The 27,482-nt window shown below is 39.1% G+C and overlaps 2 protein-coding genes across 2 annotated transcripts; one reads left to right on the top strand and one right to left on the bottom strand.

Moving 5' to 3' along the window:
* Positions 1–919: 919 nt before the first annotated feature.
* On the bottom strand, positions 920–27,482 carry tmprss9 (transmembrane serine protease 9). Its single transcript, XM_055017528.1, has 16 exons — positions 27,140–27,482; positions 25,017–25,211; positions 24,810–24,937; positions 22,141–22,208; positions 21,891–22,051; positions 21,191–21,235; positions 20,834–20,947; positions 20,589–20,754; positions 17,590–17,864; positions 15,830–15,972; positions 14,228–14,513; positions 13,057–13,170; positions 11,223–11,391; positions 6,759–7,024; positions 5,765–5,901; positions 920–4,862 (listed from the first exon to the last, which is right to left on the bottom strand). Exons 2-16 carry the CDS (start codon positions 25,153–25,155, stop codon positions 4,701–4,703), a joined length of 2,373 nt encoding a protein of 790 aa, XP_054873503.1. The 5' UTR covers positions 25,156–25,211; positions 27,140–27,482; the 3' UTR covers positions 920–4,700.
* timm13 (translocase of inner mitochondrial membrane 13 homolog (yeast)) lies at positions 1,135–4,284 on the top strand. The gene is made up of 3 exons (XM_023261730.3): positions 1,135–1,271; positions 2,459–2,527; positions 3,142–4,284. Exons 1-3 carry the CDS (start codon positions 1,152–1,154, stop codon positions 3,238–3,240), a joined length of 288 nt encoding a protein of 95 aa, XP_023117498.1. The 5' UTR covers positions 1,135–1,151; the 3' UTR covers positions 3,241–4,284.

The raw sequence follows: 27,482 nt of genomic DNA, 5'->3' as shown, positions 1-27,482 counted from the left end.
TGTTTGTCTGAACTAAGTTCTTTATTTTTTGAGCATTTTATCTTTTGGGTTAGTCGATAAATTCAGTCTTTACTGACTGTTGTGACTTAGTTTTCCATTTATACACGCATGGTGACAAAGGTCCTTATCTGTAGTAACACCTCTCCTCTAATGCAAAATAATTATGTGATAGTCAAAGAAAAATTGGAAAAGCTTGTTTTAAATAACACACAGCGGATGCAATTAGAGTTTTAAAGTCAGAATTTCTTTTAAAATACAACCTGTACCTGAATTTCTATGGAACAACTTTGAATAAAACTCTTAAAAATAAAAATTTAACTTCACGTGTCATAAAACATTTAATAATGTCTACAATATTTGTTGAGAGCACATTTTCAAAAAAATCCACAGCAGAATCAGAATTCCCTTTGTTAGAGAATTAGCAAACATGTTTATGTGTGGATGTTTTTGTCAGTGTGTTGGACATTAAAGAAACTAGTTTAGAGCTAAAATTTTGATCCTTTTGATTCTATAGTAAACATGAAAATCCAACAAATCCAAAAATTGCCCGGATCCTCTATGAGCCAGTTTATTATTCTTTTTCTTAAAATTTCTATTCAATGTGCTTTGAGTTGAGTTGTGTGATTTTTGTGTTATTTTATTAAACAGACTTTAAATCATATGTTTCACTGATATGTAAAATACAATTTCAGCTCTATTTACAAATTTAGAAATTTTTGTTTTTTAATCTCAATCCAGTGTTTTTAGTAAGTGTTAAATATTTTATTGTTTCATATTAAAGGGATAATTTTAAAGAGTTTCATTTAATTTTTATTTAATAAATGCCAACCAGTTTTATTTAGTTCATATTATTGTAAATTGGTTGCATTTTTTTTACAGTGTGCAGGACTTAAAGAAAAATAAAGAAACAGCACATGCGCACATTTTAAGTATTTTTATTTGACCTGTATTAATGTCAGTGACGTCATGTTTTAAAAATGCGGTTCGTAGCAACGTATTCGTTGCGCCCCTAAAAAAAAATGCATTTCCCATAATCCTACTCGCTCACACGGAGACAACGTAAGCCGTCTTCCGCTTTTGTCAAGGGCATCTGAAGCTAACGTTTGCTGTAGCTGTTAGCACGTGTGTCCGGTAAAGACTCCGGTAAAAACATGGACGGGTTCGGTTCAGACTTCTCAGCGGGAGGGTCCGGCGGTAAGGTGGACACCGGAACCATCATGGAGCAGGTGAAGGTCCAGATCGCGGTGGCGAACGCTCAGGAGCTGCTGCAGGTAAACCGTTGGGGCTAAGCTAGCCACCGGGGGCTAAGCTAGGAGAGCAGAGCAGCCAGGTGTAAGGGATTTACTCATGTTTTTAGTGTGTTACACGGATAAAATCAATGTTCTGTTAGAAATACAGCTCATAGAAGCTCACTGAAACGTTGTTTATACGTTCTTTGACTTACAAAAGCTTCAAATAAAGGTTGCTGTGGAAAGTCATGAGTTTGTCAGAGGAAACTGAAAGACAAATAAAAAACTGCAGAATCTGATGTGAACTTTGGAAGCTGTTTATAGCAGCCTGTTTATTTTATATGTTTATATGCTATTGTGAATGAACTGCAATGACTTTGACTTTTCATTTAAGGTCAAAATGTCCAGTTACCCATCAGCCTTATCGTGTGTTAGTGGTGCTTTATTTAATTGCATTTATGTCAATATTTATAATCATTATGGGCCTGTTGTGGTAAATGTTGATGCCACCTGCAGACACGCTTTGCATTGCTTCAGGTCCTTTTTTTAAAGTTTAGTTTAAGAGCTGAGCTAAGCCAATAAGAGTGTTTGGTAATCAGTTCAAAGATTTCATTAGTGTTTAGAATTAGTCAAAGAAGTATTTATTACCCCTGAGTGGATCCAGAGAATATTAATTACTGCATACTGTTTGTTTTGGTTCGCATCTGGTGTCTTTTAATCATAAATATCCTGCATAAACTGGTGATTTCTGATGTCACAGTATAATATCTGGTCAGAGTTTCAATAGCCAAATAGTGCAAAAGTTAAAAATATAGATCAATACACAGGTAATGTTTTAACAAAGTTTAAAGATAGTTCGGTTGTATGGCTCATTGTGGCCGTTTGAACACCACAGACGACTTATCAACCAGCTCCCAGTAAAAATACTGCTATCTGTTCAGCTTTTTGTTGCATGAGCGGCAGAAGAATATTAACAGGAATGATCACAATCATGGGTAGAATAATTATTTTCAAAAACCCAAAATAAAAGTCCAGTTGTTTTTCATTGAAGCTGTGACTTTGATGACTGAGAATCCAAACGGTTCTATTCTTTTAACTCTTTAACCAACATGTGTTTCTTTTAAACCAGTTTATTTCTAGACAACTGAGAGTGTTTTTAACTCCTATCAAATAAATGCCTCCGTTGTAGTTATAAATCACAATAAACTGCGTTTTTTTTTGTGTTTCAGAGAATGACAGATAAATGCTTCAAGAAGTGCATCGGCAAACCTGGGAGCACACTGGACAACTCTGAGCAGGTAAACGTCTTTTGAGGGCTTTTTTGTGCAGGAATCATCTGTGTGTTTGTTCACATATTTGGCCAAAAATGCTGATTCTGATCCTAAAGTTTGGGGCCAAGATGAGCCAATTTTCTCCTAAATCCAGAAACACTTGAGCTAAAACTACTTTTTGCAATTGGTTAATTTTTTGTCACTTTTCAAAGTAAAATCCACTCGTTTGAACCTCTTTAATGTGAGGATGTGCTGCTTTATTGTACTAACAGACTGCACAGACAGGCATTTGTTTAGCATTTTATCCTTTTTCTAATGCTTTCTCCCTGTCATATTTAATGTTTCACCATCTTTACTAGTGTTTTATTATAGTTTTTTTTTAGAGTTATGTTGCTTTCTAACGCATTGTGTATTTAATGTTTTCCAAAGCATCTTGTAGCCTCAGTTTTGAAAAGTACTATAGAAATAAAGTTTATAATTCCTCTTATATTATCTCTGGACTATTAGATAAAGCAGGTAATATGTTCACCTTTTTATGTTCAGTAAACCAAACAATCAGAAACTTCTTGGCAGATTAATATCAGCATTGATTGTCAGGTTTATTCCTCTCGCCTGCTAACCTCGCTGCTTTCTCCCCATAGAAATGCATCGCCATGTGCATGGACCGGTACATGGACGCCTGGAACACCGTGTCCCGAACGTACAACTCCAGACTGCAGAGGGAACGAGCTCGCATGTGAACATCCCGCCGTGCTTCCCTTCTTCAGGCTGCCGCTCACAGCGAGGACCGACGGCGTGAAAAAAAAATCCAGCGGAGGTCTGGAGCTGTGGACGGACGTATCGTCTGTCTTTATACCTCACGGACAGGCGGGCAGAGCCTGTGGACTTCAGCCATAACAGCGTCTCTGTGGACATTTTTATTTCACGCTGAGGAACCGTCGACTAGTTTAATTATTTGTATCATGTATGTTAGATATAACGTGTTTCCTCCAGCTCCATTGGAAACTCTAAACACAGCAGTATGGATGTTTGTGAGAGAGAGAGAGCTCGCCCTGCGTTTGATTCTTGGTGTGCCTTTATATTGAGGACATTCGGTACCAATAATTAGAAACAGAACTTCTTCCAGTCGCTACAGCTGCTTCTGAAACACTGTTTGTGGCATTTTTTCTGTGTGAAGAAGCTCAGCAAGCGGCTACGGGTGCATTCCAGACTGCATACTACCAAAATCTATAATCGAATGCCAGCATGTCCTACCACATCTGGGTGATTTTGTGGACCCACAGTCCTCTGCACTGTTAAGTCAAGGTGTCTTGTATGGGGAGGAAGCATGTCCAGCTGCCTGAAACAGCACCTCGTTTGTAAGTATGCAATTTGGAACGCAGCCGAAATATTTGCATCTGCAGAATAAGCAGCACAACTGGAGCCCTTAAGGGACCGGAGTGAAAAGATCTGTACTGAGGAACAACTTGGTGTTTTCACCGCTGCTGACTCTGACATTCACAGGCCCCCAAACAGTCGTATATCAGAGTACAGCCGGAGAACAAAACCGTTTTGTCCGACATGTTTTCTGGTCGTCACTCTATCTGCCGCCCTCCACAGTGGTGGGCTTGTTTCCTCGGAGTCTGGCACCTTTCTCTGCTTTGTGTTCGCGGTTTGTCAGATGTCTGGGAACCTCGATCCTTTCTTCAGCCATCCCAGAGCCAGAGAAGCCTGTGAACATCCTGTACGGTGTGACTGGAGCGATTTCCATGAAAGTAAAATCAATAAATCTCTTCAATCAGGGAGATTCTTGTGTGTTTCTTCCAATGAAGCACTGTCATGCGTTCCCTGATTCCGATATCACAGCTATATTTTCCCCAGAAACCCACCTTTCCCTAACAAATATTACATTAACCCCATAAATGAACCACGTATAATCTGAAAAACACCACCGTGTACCGCAGGTTTACCAGTTAGGAAAATAAATAACTATAATAAATAGTTTCCAATCATGCGTGTGTTAGCAGGAGGTCCGTCAGCCACAGTTCAGGATCGTTTCTTCAGTAGAGAAAAGTCCCATTGCACAGAATTAGAAACAGCACCGGCAGCTCCGCAGCAGGTGAGTAAACTGAGTGGCTCTTAGCATGACTTTAGTCCTTGTACAGTACAGTTTGGTGGAGACGCAGCTTTAAAATCCACACAGTTGTCCGTTATGTCCTCCTCAGAAAGGCAGGTACTCAGAGATCCATTTCCGGACGGACGTCACTCGAGTGTAAACCCCCGGGAAACCGATTCGCCCGCAGCCGTGTCCCCAGCTGGTCACTCCAGCGATAAACCACTGACCTGAAGGCTGCCGGCAGGTCAGCGGCCCTCCAGAGTCTCCCTGCAGGACAGAAAGAAACAAGAGAAGGTTCAATGGTGCAGTTATTTTACTAGAAATTAACCTTCGTGTTGTTCTGTGGGTCAAAACTGACCCGTTTTAAAGTTTGAAAATGTGGGAAAAAAAATATTTTCACAGTGAAACTTCTGATGTCCACATTTTCAACATTTTTGGGAAATCTTTGAACATTTTTTGGTGGAAAAAAAGAAATGTTAAAAATGTTTCTTAAGAACGTTCACAAAAAAATCAACCAAAATCCAGGAAATTTCGCTGGATTTTGGTTGATTTTTATGTGAATGTTCTTAAAGAGGGAAACTTTTAAGGAATTATTGGAATTTTCTTCCCGAAGGTTTTGCAAATTTTCAGAAATTTGGGGAATTTTTTTGCTGAATTATTGGATTTTTTTCAGACAAGGAAATAATATTTTTGGTGCCTGTAAATGAAGACAGCAGGAGGGTTAACATGAATGCATTCAGGCCTCCGGTGATTAAATGTTTGGGCAGGAAAGCAGGACAGTAAGAAAAGAGAATGTCAGTGGGATCGCTGCTGAGATGCCAGGCGCTCTGACCGAGACAGGAATGCTTGAGGGTTTCCTTACATAAGAAGATTACAGGGAGGGAGTCTGGACTTTTAGGACAGAAGGGCACTTTTCCACCAGATTAGCATCTTTCATTGAAATCTGCATCACATATTGTTTTTTTTTTTCTCTATTATAATATCTGCTGAGAGTTTTCAAGCCCTGATTTATTCCTGTTCTTTCAGTTTTTTAACGCAGCTCCTTCTGGTAACCTTTAAAGGGCAACATTTACTGTGTTCTGACCTGGTTAACCATCCACGAGAGAAAGATTTATGTGTTTCCCAGAGACAGACGTCCGTCCAGCCCTGGACTGTGAGCAGCTTCTTACCAGGCAGGTGTCTCGCCCTCCCTCCATGAAGCCGGCACACATCATGCTGGCCGTCAACACGTTTCCATACGACTGCTGGCAGTCCGCCTGGTCGATGACGTTCACCGCAGCCTTCTGCAGCAGGTTGGTCAGAGAGCCTGTGGAAATACACAAGTATATATTAGTGGGTTTTATGCATTTTCAGTTCCGATACTGGAATCATTTTCTGCTGCTGTGAACTAAATTGAGTTCACTTCAAAAGTTCAGGTGAAGCAGCAGGAGGTTCAGTGGTGGAAAAGTTAGAATCTTAGCAGATAAAAGCAAAGCTGTCTTCACAATTACATGTCAGAGGGCTGATTATGAAGCAGGTTTGACATATTCAGACTTTCTTTGCCTTAACTGGCTCAACTAAATCTAAAACCCAATCAGAGAAAGTCAGTCATCTTTCTTTAACCCTCCTGTTGTCTTCATTTACGGGCACCAAAAAATATTGTTTCCTTGTCTGACAAAAATCCAAAAATTCAGCAAAAAAAATTCCTCAAATTTCTGAAAATTTGCAAAACCTTCAGGAAGAAAATTCCAATAATTCCTTAAAAGTTTCCCTTAAAAGTTTTATTTAAAAAAAATCCCCCAAATTTGGCAAGAAAATTCTTGTAAATATTTTCAAAAAATGATTAAAAATCTTCCAAAAAAATCCTAAAAATATCTAAAGTGATTCCATATATATCAGTAAAACTTCTGATATTTTCTTTAAGAACATTCACATTAAAAAAATCAACCAAAATCCAGTGAAATTCGCTGGATTTTGGTTGATTGTTTAGTGAATGTTCTTAAGAAACATTTTTAACATTTCTTTTTTTTTCCCCACCAAAAAATGTTCAAAGAAAATGTGGACATCAGAAGTTTCACTATGAAATTTCCGCCCCCCACACACTTTCAAACTTTAAAACGGGTCAATTTTGACCTGCAGGACGACGTGAGGCTTAAGATGTGGAGTGTTCAGTTTTCCTCTCACCTCCTTCCCTCATGGAGCCCCAGCCGGTGATGTAGCACTCAGCGTTCTTCAGGAATCGATGCACCGGAGATGGGAGGCAGACGGACTGGATGGTGTAGGACATGGGGGCTGGAACCATCAGCTCCAACAGGGCTACGTCGTGGTCCATGTTGGTGCCGTTGAAAGCTGGGTGGATGATCACCCTCTGGATGGGGATGACCAGAGCTCCGACCCCCGAACGCAGCACGGAGCCCAGACTGACGGCCCAGTTAGAGGGAGCTGGGTCACTGTGGGAATAAAACAGCCCAGTTAGACGGAGTTGGGTCACTGTGGGGATAAAACAGCCCAGTTAGAGGGAGTTGGGTCACTGTGGGGATAAAACAGCCCAGTTAGAGGGAGTTGGGTCACTGTGGGGATAAAACAGCCCAGTTAGAGGGAGCTGGGTCACTGTGGGGATAAAACAGCCCAGTTAGAGGGAGTTGGGTCACTGTGGGAATAAAACAGCCCAGCTAGAGGGAGCTGGGTCACTGTGGGGATAAAACAGCCCAGTTAGAGGGAGCTGGGTCACTGTGGGGATAAAACAGCCCAGTTAGAGGGAGTTGGGTCACTGTGGAGATAAAACAGCCCAGTTAGAGGGAGCTGGGTCACTGTGGGGATAAAACAGCCCAGTTAGAGGGAGCTGGGTCACTGTGGAGATAAAACAGCCCAGTTAGAGGGAGTTGGGTCACTGTGGGGATAAAACAGCCCAGTTAGAGGGAGCTGGGTCACTGTGGGGATAAAACAGCCCAGTTAGAGGGAGCTGGGTCACTGTGGAGATAAAACAGCCCAGTTAGAGGGAGCTGGGTCACTGTGGGAATAAAACAACCCAGTTAGAGGGAGCTGGGTCACTGTGGGAATAAAACAGCCCAGTTAGAGGGAGCTGGGTCACTGTGGGGATAAAACAGCCCAGTTAGAGGGAGCTGGGTCACTGTGGGAATAAAACAGCCCAGTTAGAGGGAGCTGGGTCACTGTGGAGATAAAACAGCCCAGTTAGAGGGAGCTGGGTCACTGTGGGGATAAAACAGCCCAGTTAGAGGGAGCTGGGTCACTGTGGGGATAAAACAGCCCAGCTAGAGGGAGTTGGGTCACTGTGGGAATAAAACAACCCAGTTAGAGGGAGCTGGGTCACTGTGGAGATAAAACAGCCCAGTTAGAGGGAGCTGGGTCACTGTGGGAATAAAACAGCCCAGTTAGAGGGAGTTGGGTCACTGTGGGGATAAAACAGCCCAGTTAGAGGGAGTTGGGTCACTGTGGGAATAAAACAGCCCAGTTAGAGGGAGTTGGGTCACTGTGGAGATAAAACAGCCCAGTTAGAGGGAGTTGGGTCACTGTGGGAATAAAACAACCCAGTTAGAGGGAGTTGGGTCACTGTGGGAATAAAACAACCCAGTTAGAGGGAGTTGGGTCACTGTGGGAATAAAACAACCCAGTTAGAGGGAGTTGGGTCACTGTGGGAATAAAACAGCCCAGTTAGAGGGAGTTGGGTCACTGTGGGAATAAAACAACCCAGTTAGAGGGAGCTGGGTCACTGTGGAGATAAAACAGCCCAGTTAGAGGGAGTTGGGTCACTGTGGGAATAAAACGGCCCAGTTAGAGGGAGCTGGGTCACTGTGGAGATAAAACAGCCCAGTTAGAGGGAGTTGGGTCACTGTGGGGATAAAACAGCCCAGTTAGAGGGAGCTGGGTCACTGTGGGAATAAAACAGCCCAGTTAGAGGGAGCTGGGTCACTGTGGGAATAAAACAGCCCAGTTAGAGGGAGCTGGGTCACTGTGGGGATAAAACAGCCCAGTTAGAGGGAGCTGGGTCACTGTGGGAATAAAACAGCCCAGTTAGAGGGAGCTGGGTCACTGTGGAGATAAAACAGCCCAGTTAGAGGGAGCTGGGTCACTGTGGGGATAAAACAGCCCAGTTAGAGGGAGTTGGGTCACTGTGGGAATAAAACAGCCCAGTTAGAGGGAGTTGGGTCACTGTGGAGATAAAACAGCCCAGTTAGAGGGAGTTGGGTCACTGTGGGAATAAAACAACCCAGTTAGAGGGAGTTGGGTCACTGTGGGAATAAAACAGCCCAGTTAGAGGGAGTTGGGTCACTGTGGGAATAAAACAACCCAGTTAGAGGGAGCTGGGTCACTGTGGGAATAAAACGGCCCAGTTAGAGGGAGCTGGGTCACTGTGGGAATAAAACAGCCCAGTTAGAGGGAGCTGGGTCACTGTGGGAATAAAACAACCCAGTTAGAGGGAGTTGGGTCACTGTGGGAATAAAACAACCCAGTTAGAGGGAGTTGGGTCACTGTGGGAATAAAACAACCCAGTTAGAGGGAGCTGGGTCACTGTGGGAATAAAACGGCCCAGTTAGAGGGAGCTGGGTCACTGTGGGAATAAAACAGCCCAGTTAGAGGGAGTTGGGTCACTGTGGGAATAAAACGGCCCAGTTAGAGGGAGCTGGGTCACTGTGGGAATAAAACGGCCCAGTTAGAGGGAGCTGGGTCACTGTGGAGATAAAACAGCCCAGTTAGAGGGAGTTGGGTCACTGTGGAGGGGAATAAAGACGGTTAGAGCAGGTTCACCTATAAATAACTACAACTTCAAATTTTTCCTTTGTTGTAGTGCAAAGAAGTTCACATTTAAGGAATTACAGTCGCTTATAAATACAATTTCTTATTATTGTTACATTTAAGGAATTATCTTTTTACAAAACCTCATGAACATCCTGAAATTTCTTAAGAAAAATAAGTTTCAGCAACATTCAGCCTCAGTTTATTATTCCCACATTACAACTTCCAGATCAGTGTCGACAAAGGAACACAACATTTAGTCATTTGGAACTGAATGAGAAAGTATTTTACTTAAAAGAGGTAAAAAAAAAAAAAAAAACAAGACAAAATATTACAAAAATGAGACACAAAACAAAAGTGAGACAAACGACACGAAACAAAACAAGAAAGAGACTAAATTAGACAAAAAAGTTATAAAGTGACTAAAAAAATGGACAAACGACAAAAACAAGACAAAATATGACAAAAGCGAGAAACTAAACGACAAAATGACAAAAAATAAGACAAAAAACACAAGTGAGACAAAAAAGAAACACAAAACAACAAAAACACGAGACAAACGACAGACTGATGCCTCAGTTGAGTGTCTACAAAGAAACACAACATTTAGTCATCTGGAAATGAACCACAGACAATTTTACTTAAAAAGGCAAAAAACAACAAAAACAAGACAAAATGATACAAAAAAATGAGAAACGACACAGAACAAAACAAGAGAGACAAAAAATTAGACAAAGTTACAAAGCAACAAAAAAATGGACAAAAGACTCAAAATACAAAAAAACGACAAAAGCGAGAAGTCAACAAAACAAGCAAGATAAAAAAAAAAACAACAAAAACGAGAAAAAAAGACAAACCTGAGACAAACGACAAAAGTCAGACAAAAAAAGACAAAAAACAAGACAAAATATGACAAAAACAATGAACAATCTAGTATTTTACTTTATGATCAAAACAACTTGTCATGATCTACAAATTATTTTAAATTTATAGTTTTACTAATTTACAATCTGTAGTTAATGTCTTCTCTGGAATTTTTACATTTTGGGGGCCGGATTGGACCCTCTGGAGGGCTACTTTTGGCCTGCAGACCGCATGTTGGACACCCCTGTTTTAGATGTTCAGCCAGTCTTTGTCAACATTTTCTTGGCAAAACTTGAAAATCTGCTTTAATTTTTATGAAATTCTTTACAAAACACTCTGAAAATTGATCAAGTTAAATTCATGAATAATTTATCTTCTGTTTCTGAGTGTTTCTGATGTTTTTTACTGATTTGTTTCTCATTTCTGGATCTTGTATTCTTAATTAACCCTCGTGTCGTCCTGCGGGTCAAAATTGACCCGTTTTAAAGTTTGAAAATGTGGGAAAAAATATTTTCACAGGGAAACTTCTGATGTCCACATTTTCAACATTTTTGGGAAATCTTTTTTTGGTGGAAAAAAAGAAATGTTAAAAATGTTTCTTAAGAACATTCACAAAAAAAAATCAACCAAAAACCAGCGAATTTCACTGGATTTTAGTTGATTTTTATGTGAATGTTCTTAAAGAAAATATTAGAAGTTTTACTGATATATATGGAATCACTTTAGATATTTTTAGGACTTTTTTTTGGAAGATTTTTACTAATTTTTGGAAAATAATTACAAGAATTTTCTTGCCAAATTTGGGAGATTTTTAAAAAAAAATTAAACTTTTAAGGGAAACTTTTAAGGAATTATTGGAATTTTCTTCCTGAAGGTTTTGCAAATTTTCAAAAATGTGAGGAATTTTTTTTGCTGAATTTTTGGATGTTTTGCAGACAAGAAAATAATATTTTTTGGTGCCCGTAAATGGAGACAACAGGAGGGTTAACTGTATTTCAGGTTGTGATGCTTGGAGCAGATGTTCCAGACCTTTTGAAGCAGTGAGCTGCAGTCAGGAGCCACTTGTTGTGGATGAGCGTGGCTCCACAGCGGTGAAGTCTCTGGTACTGGAGGCTGCCGATCCAAGGCCACTCCCCCCTCCGAGCCGTGACTCCGCCCACGATCCTGTGGGAGCCCAGAGCAGGACGAATGCCACAGTCTGGAACAAAAACAGCTCAGAACCAGGTCCTTTAAATCCAACATCCACTGATATTTATGCATATTAACTGACAACAGTCTGAAACAAACACAGCTCAAGATTCAAGGTTCAGAATTTCTTTATTTGTCATTTTGCTGTCCATCTATGTACACAAAAACCTAAACATCGTTCCCCCAGAGTGCATCAGTACCACAGAGCTATGTCCTTTAAATCCAGCATGTATCATCATTTATGTACACTCGCCGGCCACTTTATTAGGTACACCGATACACAAATAGCTAATCAGCCAATCACGTGGCAGCAACTCAACACATTTATTCATGTAGACGTGGTCAAGACAAGCTGCTGAAGTTCAAACCGAGCATCAGAATGGAAAAGAAAGGGGATTTAACTCTCATGTTGTCCTGGGGGTCAAACTGATCCCTTTTAAAGTTTGAAAAGGTGGAAAAAAAAATATTTTCACAATGAAAACTTCCACATTTTTAGAAAATTTTTGAAAATTTTTTGGTGGGGAAAAAAAATGTTAAAAAAAAGTTTCTTCAAGAACATTCAGGAAAAAAAAAATCAACCAAAATCCAGCAAATTTCACTAGATTTTGGTTGATTTTGATGTGAATGTTCTTAAATAAAATATTAGAAGTTTTACTGATATATATGTAATCACTTTAGATATTTTTAGGATTTTTTGGAAGATTTTTATTCTTTTTTAAAAAGTATTTACAAGAATTTTCTTGCAAAATTTGGGGGATTTTTTTAGGATTTTTTTTTGGAAGATTTTTACAAATTTTTTGAAAATATTTACAAGAATTGTTTTGCCAAATTAGGGGGATTTTTTTCCCTAAAACTTTTAAGGGAAACTTTCAAGGAATTATTGGAATTTTCTTCCTGAAGGTTTTGCAAATTTTCAGAAATTTTGGGAATTTTTCTGCTGAATTTTTGGATTTTTTTTCAGTCAAGGAAACAATATTTTTTGGTGCCCATAAATGAAGACAACAGGAGTGTTAAGAGATTCTTGTTGAGTATTTCACAAACTGCTGATCTGCTGGGATTTTCACCAACAACCATCTCTAGGGTTTACAGAGAACGGTCCCAAAAAGAGAAATTATCCAGAGAGCTGTGTGGACCAAAATGCCTTGTTGATGTGAAGGTCAGAGGAGAACGGACAGACTGGTTGGAGATGACAGAAACTCAACAGGAACTCAAATAACCACTGGTTCCAAGGAAGGAATGCATAATGACCACAGTGGACCATCTTCTGATGCTACTTCCAGCAGGATAATGCTCCACGTCACAAAGCTCAGATCATGTCTAACTGGTTTCTAGAACCTGACAATGAGTTCTCTGTCCTCCAACGGCCTCCACAGTCACCAGATCTCCATCCAGTAGAACCTTTAGATGTGGAGGAACTGGGGACTGGATCATGGATGTTCAGCCGACAAATCTGCAGCAGCTGCGTGACGCTATCATGTCAATATGGACCAAAACCTCTGAGGAACGTTTCCAACACCTTGTTGAAAGTAAAGAATTAAAGCAGTTCCCAGGGGGTCCAACCTTGAACCAGCAGGGTGTTCCTAATAAAGTGGCCAGTGAGTGGATATTAACTCACAGCAGTCTGGAGCAGAAACACATCTCAGAAAAAGGCTCTTTAGAACCAGCATGAACTCACCACAGTTCCTTTCGTCGGCTCCGTTGGGGCAGTCGGAGACTCCGTCACACTCTGGGTTCACCTTGTTGATGCAGGAAGTGGAGCTGCACTGGAAGCTTCCGCTGCAGTTCAACACTGAAGACATGATGCACAAATCAATAAACTAACTACTGAGACTGAATTAGAGGGGTGTCAAACTCATTTTAGTTCAGGGGCCACATTCAGCCCAGTTTGATCTCAAGTGGACTGGACCAGTTTTTACTATGTGATCAAAATGATCAACAAAAGTCTGATAAAAAAGACAAAAAAACAAGACAAAATATTGTGAAAATGAGACACAAAATATCAAAAAAGTGAGACAACACAAAATAAAAAAAAGAGGCAAACAATTGGACAAACAAGTTACAAAGCAAAAAAAGGCTAAATGACAAAAACAAGACAAAGACAAAACAGCTCGCAAAACAACAAATAAAGCAAAACAAAATGACAAAAATAAGACAAAAAACACAAGCGAGACCAAAAGGAAACACAAATCAACAAAAATGAGAAAACGACAAAAACATGAGATGAAAGTCAGACAAAAAAAGAACAAACAACAAAAACAAGACAAAATGTTACAAAAATGAGGCACAAAATGACAAAAACGAGACAAAAAGACAAAAATTTTGACAGACAAAACAAAAAAAGACACAAAATTTGACAAAAAGTTACAAAGCAACAAAAAATGGACAAACGACAAAAATGAGACAAAAAAAATCTACAAAGCGACAAAAACAGCTCGCAAAACAACGAATAAAGCAAAACACAAAATGACAGAAATAAGACAAAAACCAGAAGCAAGACCAGAAGGAAACACAAAATGACAAAAACGTGAGACCAAATTCAGACAAAAAAAGACCTCAAACAAGACAAAATATTACAAAAACGAGATACAAAATGACAAAAGAACAATGAGCAATGTAGTATTTTACTTTGTGATCTAAACAACTTGTCATGGTCTAGAAAGTATTTTAAATTTTTAGTTTTACAAAAATTACAGTCTGCAGTTAACCTCTTCTCTGGAATTTTTACACTTTGAGGGCCGGATTGGACCCTCTGGAGGACCGCTTTTGGCCCGCGGGCCACATGTTGAACACCCCTGCTGTATTCAATCTATTAATTCTGGAATCTGAGGCTTTCTCAGTGACATTACCAGGTAGAACTGGAGCAGGCGACTCGTCCATGGCGACGGTTCTGGGTTCTGGCTGGTCGTTCGCGGTTCCTCCGGTCACAGGAACCGGCTCAGTGGGAACAAACTGGACGTCGTCATGGACCAAGCTGGGATCTGTGTGGCGTAGAATCCAGTTTCGGAGCTTCGTGACGCGGGAATAAACTCCGGGTTTGTTGATCTGAGCACAGCCGACCCCCCAGCTCACCACCCCGGCCAGGAAGAACCTCCCCGGGGCCCCTTCACACACCAGAGGACCCCCAGAGTCACCCTGCACAGGAGACACAGGAGATCTGAGGTGTTTATCCAGGAGAAACTGAAGGTCAGTTAATCATCAGGTCTTCGGTGATGGTTGATCAGGATGCTGGGCAATTTCCACAGATTTATGGATGAACTTTAAAACTTAAAGGCCCGTTTATGATGTTCAAGCTGCAAACAAGTGGGACGTTCAAGTCTCCAGATATCTTTAAGTCCATATCGTGTTCATTAGACAGTCGACATTAGAGAGAAAGGAAATGACATTGGTGCGGCAGCGTCATTCAATTCAATTCAATGTTATTTATAAAGCGCCGATTACAGGTCAAATTGTCTCAAGACGCTGTACAGAACCCATATGAACCCCCAGAGCACCTCTACACTCACAAAAACACAAAGGTACCATCTGGAACCAAAAATAGTTCTGTGCAATGGTGCAATAAAATAACCATTTTTAGTTCCACAAAGAAGCTTTTAGCAACAGGAACTTCTTTAAAGACTCATTTCTGCAAATACAAATAGATTCTTTAAGGAAGTGTTTTGAAGAAAGTTCTGTGCGGACTCACCTGGTTCAGCAACGAAGTTCTTTTAAATGTTACTTTTAAATTTTAAATCAGATTATTACATGCAGGTTGAAAAACAAGCATAGACAGAGTAGCTGGCCATTTATTAACTCTATGACAGATGAGTAAAGTATTAACCCTCCTGTTGTCCTCATTTACGGGCACCAAAAAATTGTTTCCTTGTCTGAAAAAAATTCAAAAATTCTGCAAAACCTTCAGGAAGAAAATTCCAATAATTCCTTAAAAGTTTCCCTTAAAAGTTTTAGGAAAAAAGTCCCCCAAATTTGGTAAGAAAACTCTTATAAATATTTTCAAAAAATGGTATATTGTATGGTATATTTTTTTTTCCACATTTTCAAACTTTAAAACGGGTCAATTTGACCCACAGGACGACACAAAATTTAATTAATGATGACGTTTTGAAGAAAAGTTTAAGAACCACAGGACAATAAGACAATGCTCCAAACTAACAGAAAATGTCACTTTCCTGTACTAATTTCCAGTTTATATTGAGGATGCTGTTCTGTTTGGTTTGTTTTTGCCACATTCAGGTGTTCAGAAGTGAACATGAACCAGAATGAACTGGTGATAAAGTTATGTTTCTTCCTGTGTTACTCAGATAAAAACAGCCTGCAGGCCTGTATTTCCAGGGTGGGAACAGTATTAATGAACGCTTACAGCCAGATCATCCATGTTAATGAGCCGGAGACTCCTAGGAAACTATTGTAGTGAGACGTAAGCGGATATCTTTCCATAGAGCTGCACCGACCTGACAGGAGTCCACCTTCCCCTGCAGGAATCCAGCACACATCATGTTGTTGGTCACGGCTCCTCGGTACACCGACGACTTGTTGCACACCTTGGAGTCGATGATTTTCACCACAGCTTTCTGCAGCGTGGGCGGGCCCACGGCTGAGGACAAATAAAGACTCATCACCACCAATGATCGTATTCCAACCTGCAGTCGAGCTGCACAGCCACAAAAATACTCAATATTAGTAGAAAGAGCTGCTTCATGGACTGTAAATATAGAATAACTGCATACAGGCGTGTGTGACATAATGCAACGCTCACATTAATAATATGAGACATGGAGGTACACCCTTAGAAAGAGGACAAACCTTCTGAGTTATAAATGGTTCCTTAAAGAACTCTTGTACCAGAGTTCATTGGTTGATATTTACACTACTGTTCAAAAGTCAGGGTCACTTAGAAATGTGCTTATTTTAGAAAGAAAACCATTTTTTTCAATGAAGATAACATTAAATGAATAATAAATCCAGTGTAGACATTGTTAATGTGGTAAATGACTATTGTAGCTGGAAACAGCTGATTTTTAATGGAATATCTCCATAGAGGTACAGAGGAACATTTCCAGCAACCATCACTCATGTGTTCTAATGCTACATTGTGTTAGCTAATGGTGTTGAAAGGCTCATTGATGATTAGAAAACCCTTGTGCAGTTATGTTAGCACATGGAAAAAAGTGGGAGACATGGAATTATCTGGATGAACCCGAACTTTTACACACACACACACACACACACACACACACACACACACACACACACACACACACACACACACACACACACACACACACACACACACACACACACACACACACACACACACACACACACACACACACACACACACACACACACACACACACACACACACACAAAAAAAAATCCAAAAATTCTGCAAAAAATTCCCCAAATTTCTGAAAATTTGCAAAACCTTCAGGACGAAAATTTCAATAATTCCTGAAAAGAAAATTTCCTTAAAAGTTTTATCTTAAAAAAAATCCCCCAAATTTTGCAAGAAAATTCTTGTAAACACTTTTTAAAAAAGAATAAAAATCTTCCAAAAAATCCTAAAAATATCTAAAGTGATTCCATATATATCAGGAAAACTTCTAATATTTTCTTTAAGAACATTCAAATAAAAATCAACCAAAATCCAGTGAAATTCACTGGATTTTGGTTGGTTTTTTGTGAATGTTCTTAAGAAACATTTTTAACATTTCTTTTTTTCCACCAAAAAATGTTGAAAATGTGGATATCAGAAGTTTCACTGTGAAAATTTATATTTTTTTCCACATTTTCAAACTTTAAAACGGGTCAATCTGACCCGCAGGACGACACGAGGGTTAAGCATCTAAAAAACGAAGCTGATGCAGTTCCAGGAATGGCCACTAGAGGCTGCACCAAAAGCGAGTCCATCCCCATAGACCCTAATGTTGAAATGTCAAACTTTACAGTACAGATACATATGTCTACAGCCTGCTACGAGAAACCATTTTGCTCTCTATAGTTAATTTCCCAATTAACTATGTTGTCCCATATGTCATTCTTGTGTGGACAAAAGTGTAATATAAACAATAAATGATTATTCTGAACCAAAATGACAAAAATGACCTAAAAACACGTTGATTCTTCTACGGGGCCCACTTATGATAGAGTTTGGGTCCATGTAAGGGTTGATTTGAGCTCTGATTTGTTGCCGTGTGTCTTTAGGACTCACGCTGGAACTGGTTCAGAGCCCCCCACCCCGACACCAGGCAGCTCTGACCGGGACTGAAGACGTGAGACGATGACGGCAGGCAGACCGGCTGGATGTGGGAGCCGAAGCTGAGCGGCGTCTCCAGCTCCAGAACCGTCACGTCGCTGTCGGTGGTCATGGGATTGTAGTCCGGAGACACGACCAGCGACTTGATGTTGATGATTTTCGACTCGGACTCCTCGCCGCTGACCAGCCGAGCCCCGACCAGAGCCGTCCACTCCCTGGGGTCGTTGTCCCTGAAACCAGAGGACAGAAATCATTCATGGTGCTGCTGCAGCTCTTTGTACCTTTTATTAGGAGTTTAATCCACTGAATGGCTGCATTTAATTTCAAATGAAATCACCTGTAAATTTCCTGCTTTTCTGAAACTCTCCTGGTGCAGCTACAGATGATGACTTCTAAAGAACTCTTCACTGATTTAGAAAGTCAACTTCCAGTTCTTCTTTTAATGTAAATATAATGAGATCAGCAAAAAAATGAATAAACAAATAAAGTGCACTCTGGCTGCTGTTCGGTGCATAAGCAGAGACAACAGTCAGAGTTTCTCCACACCTGCCCAGCGCCTCTCACCCTGGGCACCTCCTGAAAAGGACAAGTCCCACTCCTCTCCAGGATTCTGGTTCCAGAACCGTTGCTGTGCGTGGAGGTGAGCCCAACTACATCTAGCCGTTATCGCTCCACCTCCTGCACCAGCTCAGGTTCCTTTCCTGCCAGTGAGGTGACGTTCCACGTCCCCAGAGCTAGTTTACGCCACCGGGGGGCGGTGTGCCCAGCTGCCTGCTCCTGCCTACTGCCCGGTGGGCATAGCCCGACCCTGGTTTCCTACCCTGCAGGTGGTGGGCCTACCGTTGCCCCACCAGGGGCTAATGCCCCAGAGAACACAGCTCCCAGGATCACAGAGACACTCAAACCCTCCACCGCGATAAGGTGGCGACTCAACAGGGGGTCCAGTGATGATGTCAAACAGAAATAAGGTAAGATAAGTGTGATCTTCTGCCCACCTCTGGAAGCAGTGAGCTGTGCTGACCAGCTATAATAATAATAACAATAATAATAATATTAATAATAATAATAGTAATAATAAGTGTGATCACCTCTCGAAGCAGTGCGCTGCGCTGACCAGCTATAATAATAATAATAATAATAATAATAATAATAATAATAATAATAATAATAATAATAATAATAAGTGTGATCACCTCTGGAAGCAGTGCGCTGCGCTGACCAGCTATAATAATAATAATAATAATAATAATAATAATAATAAGTGTGATCACCTCTGGAAGCAGTGCGCTGCGCTGACCAGCTATTATAATAATAATAATAATAATAATAATAATAATACTAATAATAATAATAATAATAATAATAATAATAATAATAATAATAATAATAATAATAATAACAATAATAATAATAATAATAATAATAATAATAATAATAATAAGTGTGATCACCTCTCGAAGCAGTGCGCTGCGCTGACCAGCTATAATAATAATAATAATAATAATAATAAGTGTGATCACCTCTGGAAGCAGTGCGCTGCGCTGACCAGCTATAATAATAATAATAATAATAATAATAATAATAATAATAAGTGTGATCACCTCTGGAAGCAGTGCGCTGCGCTGACCAGCTATTATAATAATAATAATAATACTAATAATACTAATAATACTAATAATAATAATAATAATAATAATAATAATAATAATAATAATAATAATAATAATAATAATAATAATAATAAGTGTGATCACCTCTCGAAGCAGTGCGCTGCGCTGACCAGCTATAATAATAATAATAATAATAATAATAATAATAATAATAATAATAATAAGTGTGATCACCTCTCGAAGCAGTGCGCTGCGCTGACCAGCTATTATAATAATAATAATAATAATAATAATAATAATAATAATAATAATAATAATAATAATAATAATAATAATAATAATAATAATAATAATAATAATAATAATAATAATAATAATAATAATAAGTGTGATCACCTCTCGAAGCAGTGCGCTGCGCTGACCAGCTATAATAATAATAATAATAATAATAATAATAATAATAATAATAATAATAATAATAATAATAATAATAAGTGTGATCACCTCTGGAAGCAGTGCGCTGCGCTGACCAGCTATAATAATAATAATAATAATAATAATAATAATAATAAGTGTGATCACCTCTGGAAGCAGTGCGCTGCGCTGACCAGCTATTATAATAATAATAATAATAATAATAATACTACTAATAATAATAATAATAATAATAATAATAATAATAATAATAATAATAATAATAATAATAATAATAATAATAACAATAATAATAATAATAATAATAATAATAATAAGTGTGATCACCTCTCGAAGCAGTGCGCTGCGCTGACCAGCTATAATAATAATAATAATAATAATAATAATAATAAGTGTGATCACCTCTGGAAGCAGTGCGCTGCGCTGACCAGCTATAATAATAATAATAATAATAATAATAATAATAATAATAAGTGTGATCACCTCTGGAAGCAGTGCACTGCGCTGACCAGCTATTATAATAATAATAATAATACTAATAATACTAATAATACTAATAATAATAATAATAATAATAATAATAATAATAATAATAATAATAATAATAATAATAATAATAATAATAATAATAATAATAAGTGTGATCACCTCTCGAAGCAGTGCGCTGCGCTGACCAGCTATAATAATAATAATAATAATAATAATAATAATAATAATAATAATAATAATAAGTGTGATCACCTCTCGAAGCAGTGCGCTGCGCTGACCAGCTATTATAATAATAATAATAATAATAATAATAATAATAATAATAATAATAATAATAATAATAATAATAATAATAATAATAATAATAATAATAATAATAATAATAATAATAATAATAATAATAATAATAAGTGTGATCACCTCTCGAAGCAGTGAGCTGCGCTGACCAGCCAGCGTTCACTGATGATGGAGGCTCCACAGCAGTGCCGTCCATGAAGCCTCAGACTGACCTGCCAGGGCAGCTCCCCCAGCCGGGCGTCCTCCCCGCCCACCACCCGGCTGCCCATGGCTGGACGGGTCCCACAGGCTGAGGAAACAGGAAACAGGAAGTAGAATAAAGCTGCTGCAGAGCGAAGGATCATTGTGAACACGGTGAAATCATTCACCACAGCGAGCCTCGTCCGATCCGTCTGCACAGTCGCTGATAAAATCACACTCTGGGTTCAGTTTGGTGACACATTCTCCGTCATCACAGGTGAAGGACTTCTCAGGACACCTGGCTGGAGACACAAGGACGGGACGGACGGAGGTCAGTCCACCAGGTCCATCAGATCACACACAGAAAAGGGTTTTATCCACACTTTACTTATTTGGTAGGTTTGGGAAATATTATCCAAATTTTGGGAATTTCATGTTTTCACACTTTCAATTTTTATGTTTTCACCCTCAAAAAAACACATCAATCAAAAAACTCATCCAGTATCTAAGCAACCGTGAAGAAAAAGCGATGAATCTTGACTCACCCGTCACCTCGTCTCCGATAATATAAAACGACTTCCCACTGGATCCTGGAAAACAAAACCGTTAAAAACCGAAAGAAAGAAAGAAAGAAAGACAGAAAGACAGAGAGAAAGAAAGATAGGAAGAAAAATGAAAACAAAAGAAAGAAAGAAAAAAAATGAAAACAAAAGAAAAAAGAAAGATGAAAGAAAGAAAGAATTTTAAAAAAGAAAGAGAAAGAAAGAAAGATGAAAGAAAGTAAGAAAGACACAGAGAAAGAAAGATAGAAAGGAAAATGAAAACAAAAGAAAAAGGAAAAGAAAGAAAAATGAAAGAAAGTAAGAAAAAACAAAGAAAGAAAGAAAGAAAGAAAGAAAGAAAGAAAGAAAAAATAACAAAAATGAAACAGAAAGAAAGACAGAAGGAAAGAAAGGAAGAATTTAAAAAGAAAGGAAGACAGCAAGAAAGACAAAATAACAAAAAAGAAAGACCCCAAGAAAGAAACAAAGACCCCAAGAAAGCCAGAAAAAGGGAAAGACAGCAAGAAGGAAAGAGAAAAAAATAAAAACAGCAAGTCAGAAAGAAAGGAAACAATGCAAAAAGAAAGAGAGATACCAAGAATGAGAGACAAAATCCAAAAAGAAAGAACAAAAATGAAGACAAATAAAGAAAGAAAGTCTCAGAGAAAGTTTTCTTGGCAGCAGACTGCTGATGGTTTCACACCCAGTAAGACGACGCCGTTGATTCGTCCAAACTGAGGAACCTCCAGCGGCTGTCGGAGTCCAGCTCTCAGGACGTCCTGAACAAAGCGGTCTGAATACTGCTGGACCTTGGACACCCTGAAGACCAGCCGGAAGGTGGCCATCACGTCCCCGTTGATGTTACTATGGAGACGGGGAGGAGAGGGGAAGACAGCGCTTAGTTCAGCTTTAAAATGTTTAAACAATGAACGTTTATCTCAGATTCCACTCACCCATAGGCAACAATACTGCAGTCAACGTAGTGATGAGATATAGACGAGGCAGTGAAGACGTTCTTAATCTGAAACAGCAGGAAAAATATCACAATTTAACACTTTTTAAAGGAAATATCGACCTTTCAGCTCAAAAAAACAACCTTCATTTCAATGATGTTGAGTTTAAAACAGCTGAAAATGACTCAAAAAGGTCAAATTATAAAAGGATAAAATGAAAGATAAACAGTTAAAGAAAACAATCAAATGAACCTGAGTAAAAATACAGTTAAATGGAGCCTGAACAACACTTTAAAATGACTTAATAATAAAAGAAAAACAGTAAAAGAACAAACAATCCAATAAGACTGAATAGAATACAGTTAAATGGAGTTTGAATAAAAGTTTAAAATGTCTTAAAAGGATGGAACAAAAAGGAATACAATAAAAGATATATAGTAAAAGAAGGCAATCCAATAAAACCTGAATAAGAAATACAGCTAAATGATGTCTGAAAAGCTCAAAATTACTTTTTAAAATGCCATAAAAAAAGAGATATAATTAAAAAAAATGCATGGTAAAAGAAAACGGTTTGTTGCTAAAACTGAATGCAAATAGTTTTATGATGTTGAGTAACAGATTAAAAGGATAAAATAATAAAATACATACAGTAAAATAAAAAAACACTAAATAACACAGTAAATGCAGTTAATTAAGAATACAAGAGTCAGAAATGAGAAACAAATCAGTAAAAAACGAGCAAAAACAGAAGATCAATGATCATGAATTTAATTTGTTCAGTTCATTTTCAGGGTGTTTTGTAAAGAATTTCATAAAAACCACGAGAAAATATTTATGTTTTTCACGTAAATGTTGACAAAAAAAGGCTGAACATCTCAAATGAGATGCATCCGTTCACCAGATGAGCAACAGAACAACATGCAGCACTGATATAATATGAAACCCATAGAACACATTAGTTATTAGCTCTTATTAGTCATGTGGATTTGCTCTAGTCTGGTGAGGAGAATTCCTCAAGAAGAAGGAGAATTTAACAAACTGAATCCACAAACTGAAGCCAGATGTTGTGGTTTGGATGTAAAAAGATGTAAATTAAGGGCAGAAATGAGAAACAAATCAGTAAAATAAGCAGAGTTTTCTTCTTTTGGGAAGTTTTAGATTCCTGAATCTAAAACTTCTTCTTCTAGTCTGAGTACGACACAAGAACTAGATTTACTTTTTTGCTGCTTTTGATATTAAATATGTCATATTTTACAATAGTTGTACATAAACTAAATTTCAGCCTGGATTTTTGTACTTTGGGAACTTTTAGATTTGTGGTTGCAGTACTTGTCTGACAGCAGAGGAGACCAGAGGAAACATCTGGAGAACATGAAAACTGTAGTTCATACTTGTTCTGAGTATAACACAAGGAACTATCCATCCATCCATTATCTATACACTGCTTAATCCTCACTAGGGTCATGGGGGGGCTGGAGTCTATCCCAGCTGACTCAGGTGAAGGCAGGGGACACCCTAGACAGGTCACCAGTCTGTCACAGGGCTACATACAGAGACAAACAATCACTCTCACATTCACACCTACGGGCAATTTAGAATAATCAATTAACCTCAGCATATTTTTGGACTGTGGGAGGAAGCCGGAGTACCCGGAGAAAACCCACGCATGCACAGGGAGAACATGCAAACTCCATGCAGAAAGATCCCGGGAAAGCCGGGACGCGAACCAGGGATCTTCTAGCTGCAAGGCGAAAGTGCTAACCACTACACCAATGTGCAGCCACACAAGGAACTAGATTTATTTTTTTCTTCTTTCACAATATCTGCACATAAACTGAATTTTCATCAGGATTGTTCCACTTTTGGAGCTTCTAGACTCTTGTTTCAGACCTCTAACATCAGGAGGAGACCAGAGGAAACATCTGGAGAGTAAGAATCAATGTGCATCTCATCCATAGCAGCTTGATAATGAGGATTTTATGGGTACAAACATTCATCTAGAACTTCTTCAGCCTTATTCTGAGTACAACACAGGAAACTAGATTTACCTTTTTCTTACTTTTGGCTTTAAATATCCCACATTTTTCACAATATCTTCATATAAACTGAATTTCAGCCTGGATTTTTCTACTTTTAAGAACTTATTATAGGATAGCGTTACTTTTAAACCGAAAACTCAGTAAGTAAGTAAGTAATTCTGACAGATTGGCCACGTGATAAAAGGACACGTCATCACACGTTGGATGAAGCTCTGAAGAAGACTGAAGATGCCGCCGAAACTTGTCGGCAAGGTAAAACCATCCTTTCTTACTGAGTGTTCGGTTAAAAAGTAACGCTGTCCTGTAATAATAAATGACAAATGAACATAATCCAACTTTCAGATTATTGTTTCAGACCTTGAACATCAGCAGGAGACCAGCAGAAACGTCTGGAGAACATGAAAACTGTAGTTCAACCTGCATCTCATCCAGAACAGCTCGAAAGTGAAGATTTATGCATACAAACACTGATCTGAAACATCTTCACACTTGCTCTGACCATGCAACAAGATCCACAAACTGAATCCAGATGTTGTGGTTTGGATGTAAAAGTTGTGAAAATATTAGAGCAGATTAAGTCTGGTATTAATGCAGTAAACATGGCCGCTTCATGCTACGCCGTGCTCTGACCTTGGACTTCAGGACTGAGGACAGAACGATGGAGAACCCAGAGTTCTCATCCTGTAGAGCGACGTCGTACTTCAGACCTTTGAGCTCCACCGTCTCCATGAAGTAATGCTGCTCCTGCACCAGATAGGCTGCAGGGAAGGAAGAGAAAAGATGAATGTTCAGAAAAACTGACTTCACGTCTAAATAAATCACTAAATGTCTCCTCACCTATAACAAGACCGACGAAGATGCCGACGACGAGGAAGAGGAGGAGGAAGGCTATGAGGGAGCCCCTGTAGCAGGCGGAGCTGGGCGGAGCTGCTGAGGAAGACCACGCTCCTCCTCCTCCATCCTTCTTCACCTCCATGTTGGATTCACAGCGTCTCCAGCATCATAGAGTCTGACGGACGACAAGATCCAGACCTGGAGGGAAGAAAACGCCTCAGTGTGAAGAGCAGGATGGAGAAAACTGTGATAGCTGGAGAAAAACAACAACAAAAAAAAACTGGACTCAGTGGCTGAAAAGGGTGTGAAAGTGGTTGAGTTGTTTTACACAATAACCGCGTTTAAAGTGATTCCTCCAGAGTCAGCAAACTACTGCTGCACATTTTCACCTTAAAAAGCTAAAATAATTAAATAAAATACTGGATAAACTTGGAGCACTGTGAAAAAAAAGACTAAAACAACAAAAACAAGAGACAAAATGACACAATCGAGACACAAAATGACAAAACCAGACACAAAACCACAAAACCAAGATAGAAAACAACAAAAACGAGACACAAAACGACAAAAACGAGACATATAACGACAAAAACGAGACACAAAACGACAAAACCGAGACACAAAACGACAAAAACGAGACACAAAACAACAAAAACAACAAAAACGACAAAAACGAGACACAAAGCGACAAAAACGAGACACAAAACAACAAAAACAACAAAAACAAGACACAAAACAACAAAAACGACAAAAACGAGACACAAAATGACAAAAATGAGACACAAAAACGAGACACAACGACAAAAACAAGACACAAAACGACAAAAACGAGACATAAAACGACAAAAACGAGACACAAAATGACAAAAACGAGACACAAAACGACAAAAACGAGACACAAAACAACAAAAACGACAAACGAGACACAAAATGACAAAAACGAGACACAAAACAACAAAAACGACAAACGAGACACAAAATGACAAAAACAAGATAGAAACATCAAAAACGAGACACAAAATGACAGAATCGAGACACAAAACAACAAAACCAGACACAAAACGACAAAAACAAGACACAAAATAACAAAAATAAGACACAAAAACAAGACATAAAACGACAAAAACAAGACACAAAATGACAGAATCAAGACACAAGATGACAAAAACGAGATACAAAACAACAAAATCAAGACATAAAATGACAAGAGACAAAATGACAAAAATGAGACAGAAAATGACAAACACGAGACAACAAACAACAAAAACGACAAAAATGAGACACAAGACAACAAAAACGAGACACAAGACGACAAAAATGAGATACAAAATGACAAAAATGAGACACAAAACGACAAAAACGAGACAAAACGACAAAAACGAGACACAAAACGACAAAAACAAGAAAAAAATGACAAAAAAGAGACACAAAATGACAAAAACAAGACAAAATGCCAAAAAGAGACACAAAATAACAAAAACGAGACACAAAACAACAAAAATGAGACAAAATGCCAAAAAGAGAATAACAAAAATGAGACACAAAACGACAAAAATGAGACAAAACAACAAAAATGACAAAAATGAGACACAAAACAACAGAATCGAGACAGAAAACGACAAAAACAAGACAAAAAAACGGCAAAAATGAGACACAAAACGACAAAAACAAGACAAAATGACAAAAAAGAGACAGAACAAAAATGAGACAGAAAACGACAGAATCGAGACAGAAGACAAAAACGAGACACAAAACGACAAAAACAAGACAAAAAAACGACAAAAACGAGACAAAACGACAACATCCTACTGCTGACCGCAGTGACACTGATTAAGGAATAAAGCTGGGATGTTAGCAGAACCTTGGTGTGTTTCAATTCAAGAATAAAGTTTCCACAGACGCTTCTTTCACATTCTGGCGCTGAGCTCCGGCTGTGCGTAAAACACACCGAGGAGGCCATGATGCCTGGCGGCCGCAAATCAGCTGCGGAAAGAGGTCAGAGTGAAAACCAGAAAACTTCCGCCCATAGCTGAACAGACAGCGGCTGGACGGGCGCTGGGAGTTTCACGGAGGCTGGAAAAGACGCACGGCGGCTCCAGACGCACCGCGCCGGGCAGGGGACTCACCTGTTCCCGCTCTCATCGCTGACATCCACGGTTCTTCCTCTCAGCAGCACAATCTCGGATGGAAGTTGGAGGCGACAGCGAAGAGAGCTCCGCTATTTGTTCCACCTGGCTGGGGGGGCGTGCCGAGCCGAGCCGGGCCGCAGGTAGCTCACCTCCTCCGCCTGTTTGCACAAGTCTGCCTCACAAATCCCCCGCAGATCCTCCTTCCTCCCGCCCTGATCCCTGCGGCTACACGCCGGTGTGCACAGGCGTTCCCCCGCAGAGCTGCAAGTAAACACCGCACAGGTAAAAGACGCAGAAGTGCGGAAAACTCCTCCTCAGATCCTCGTCAGGCTGCTCCATT

The sequence above is a fragment of the Amphiprion ocellaris genome, chromosome 2, assembly GCF_022539595.1.
Source record: "Amphiprion ocellaris isolate individual 3 ecotype Okinawa chromosome 2, ASM2253959v1, whole genome shotgun sequence".
Classification (NCBI taxonomy): Eukaryota; Metazoa; Chordata; class Actinopteri; family Pomacentridae; genus Amphiprion; species Amphiprion ocellaris.
This window is presented reverse-complemented; position numbering and strand designations above follow the sequence as displayed.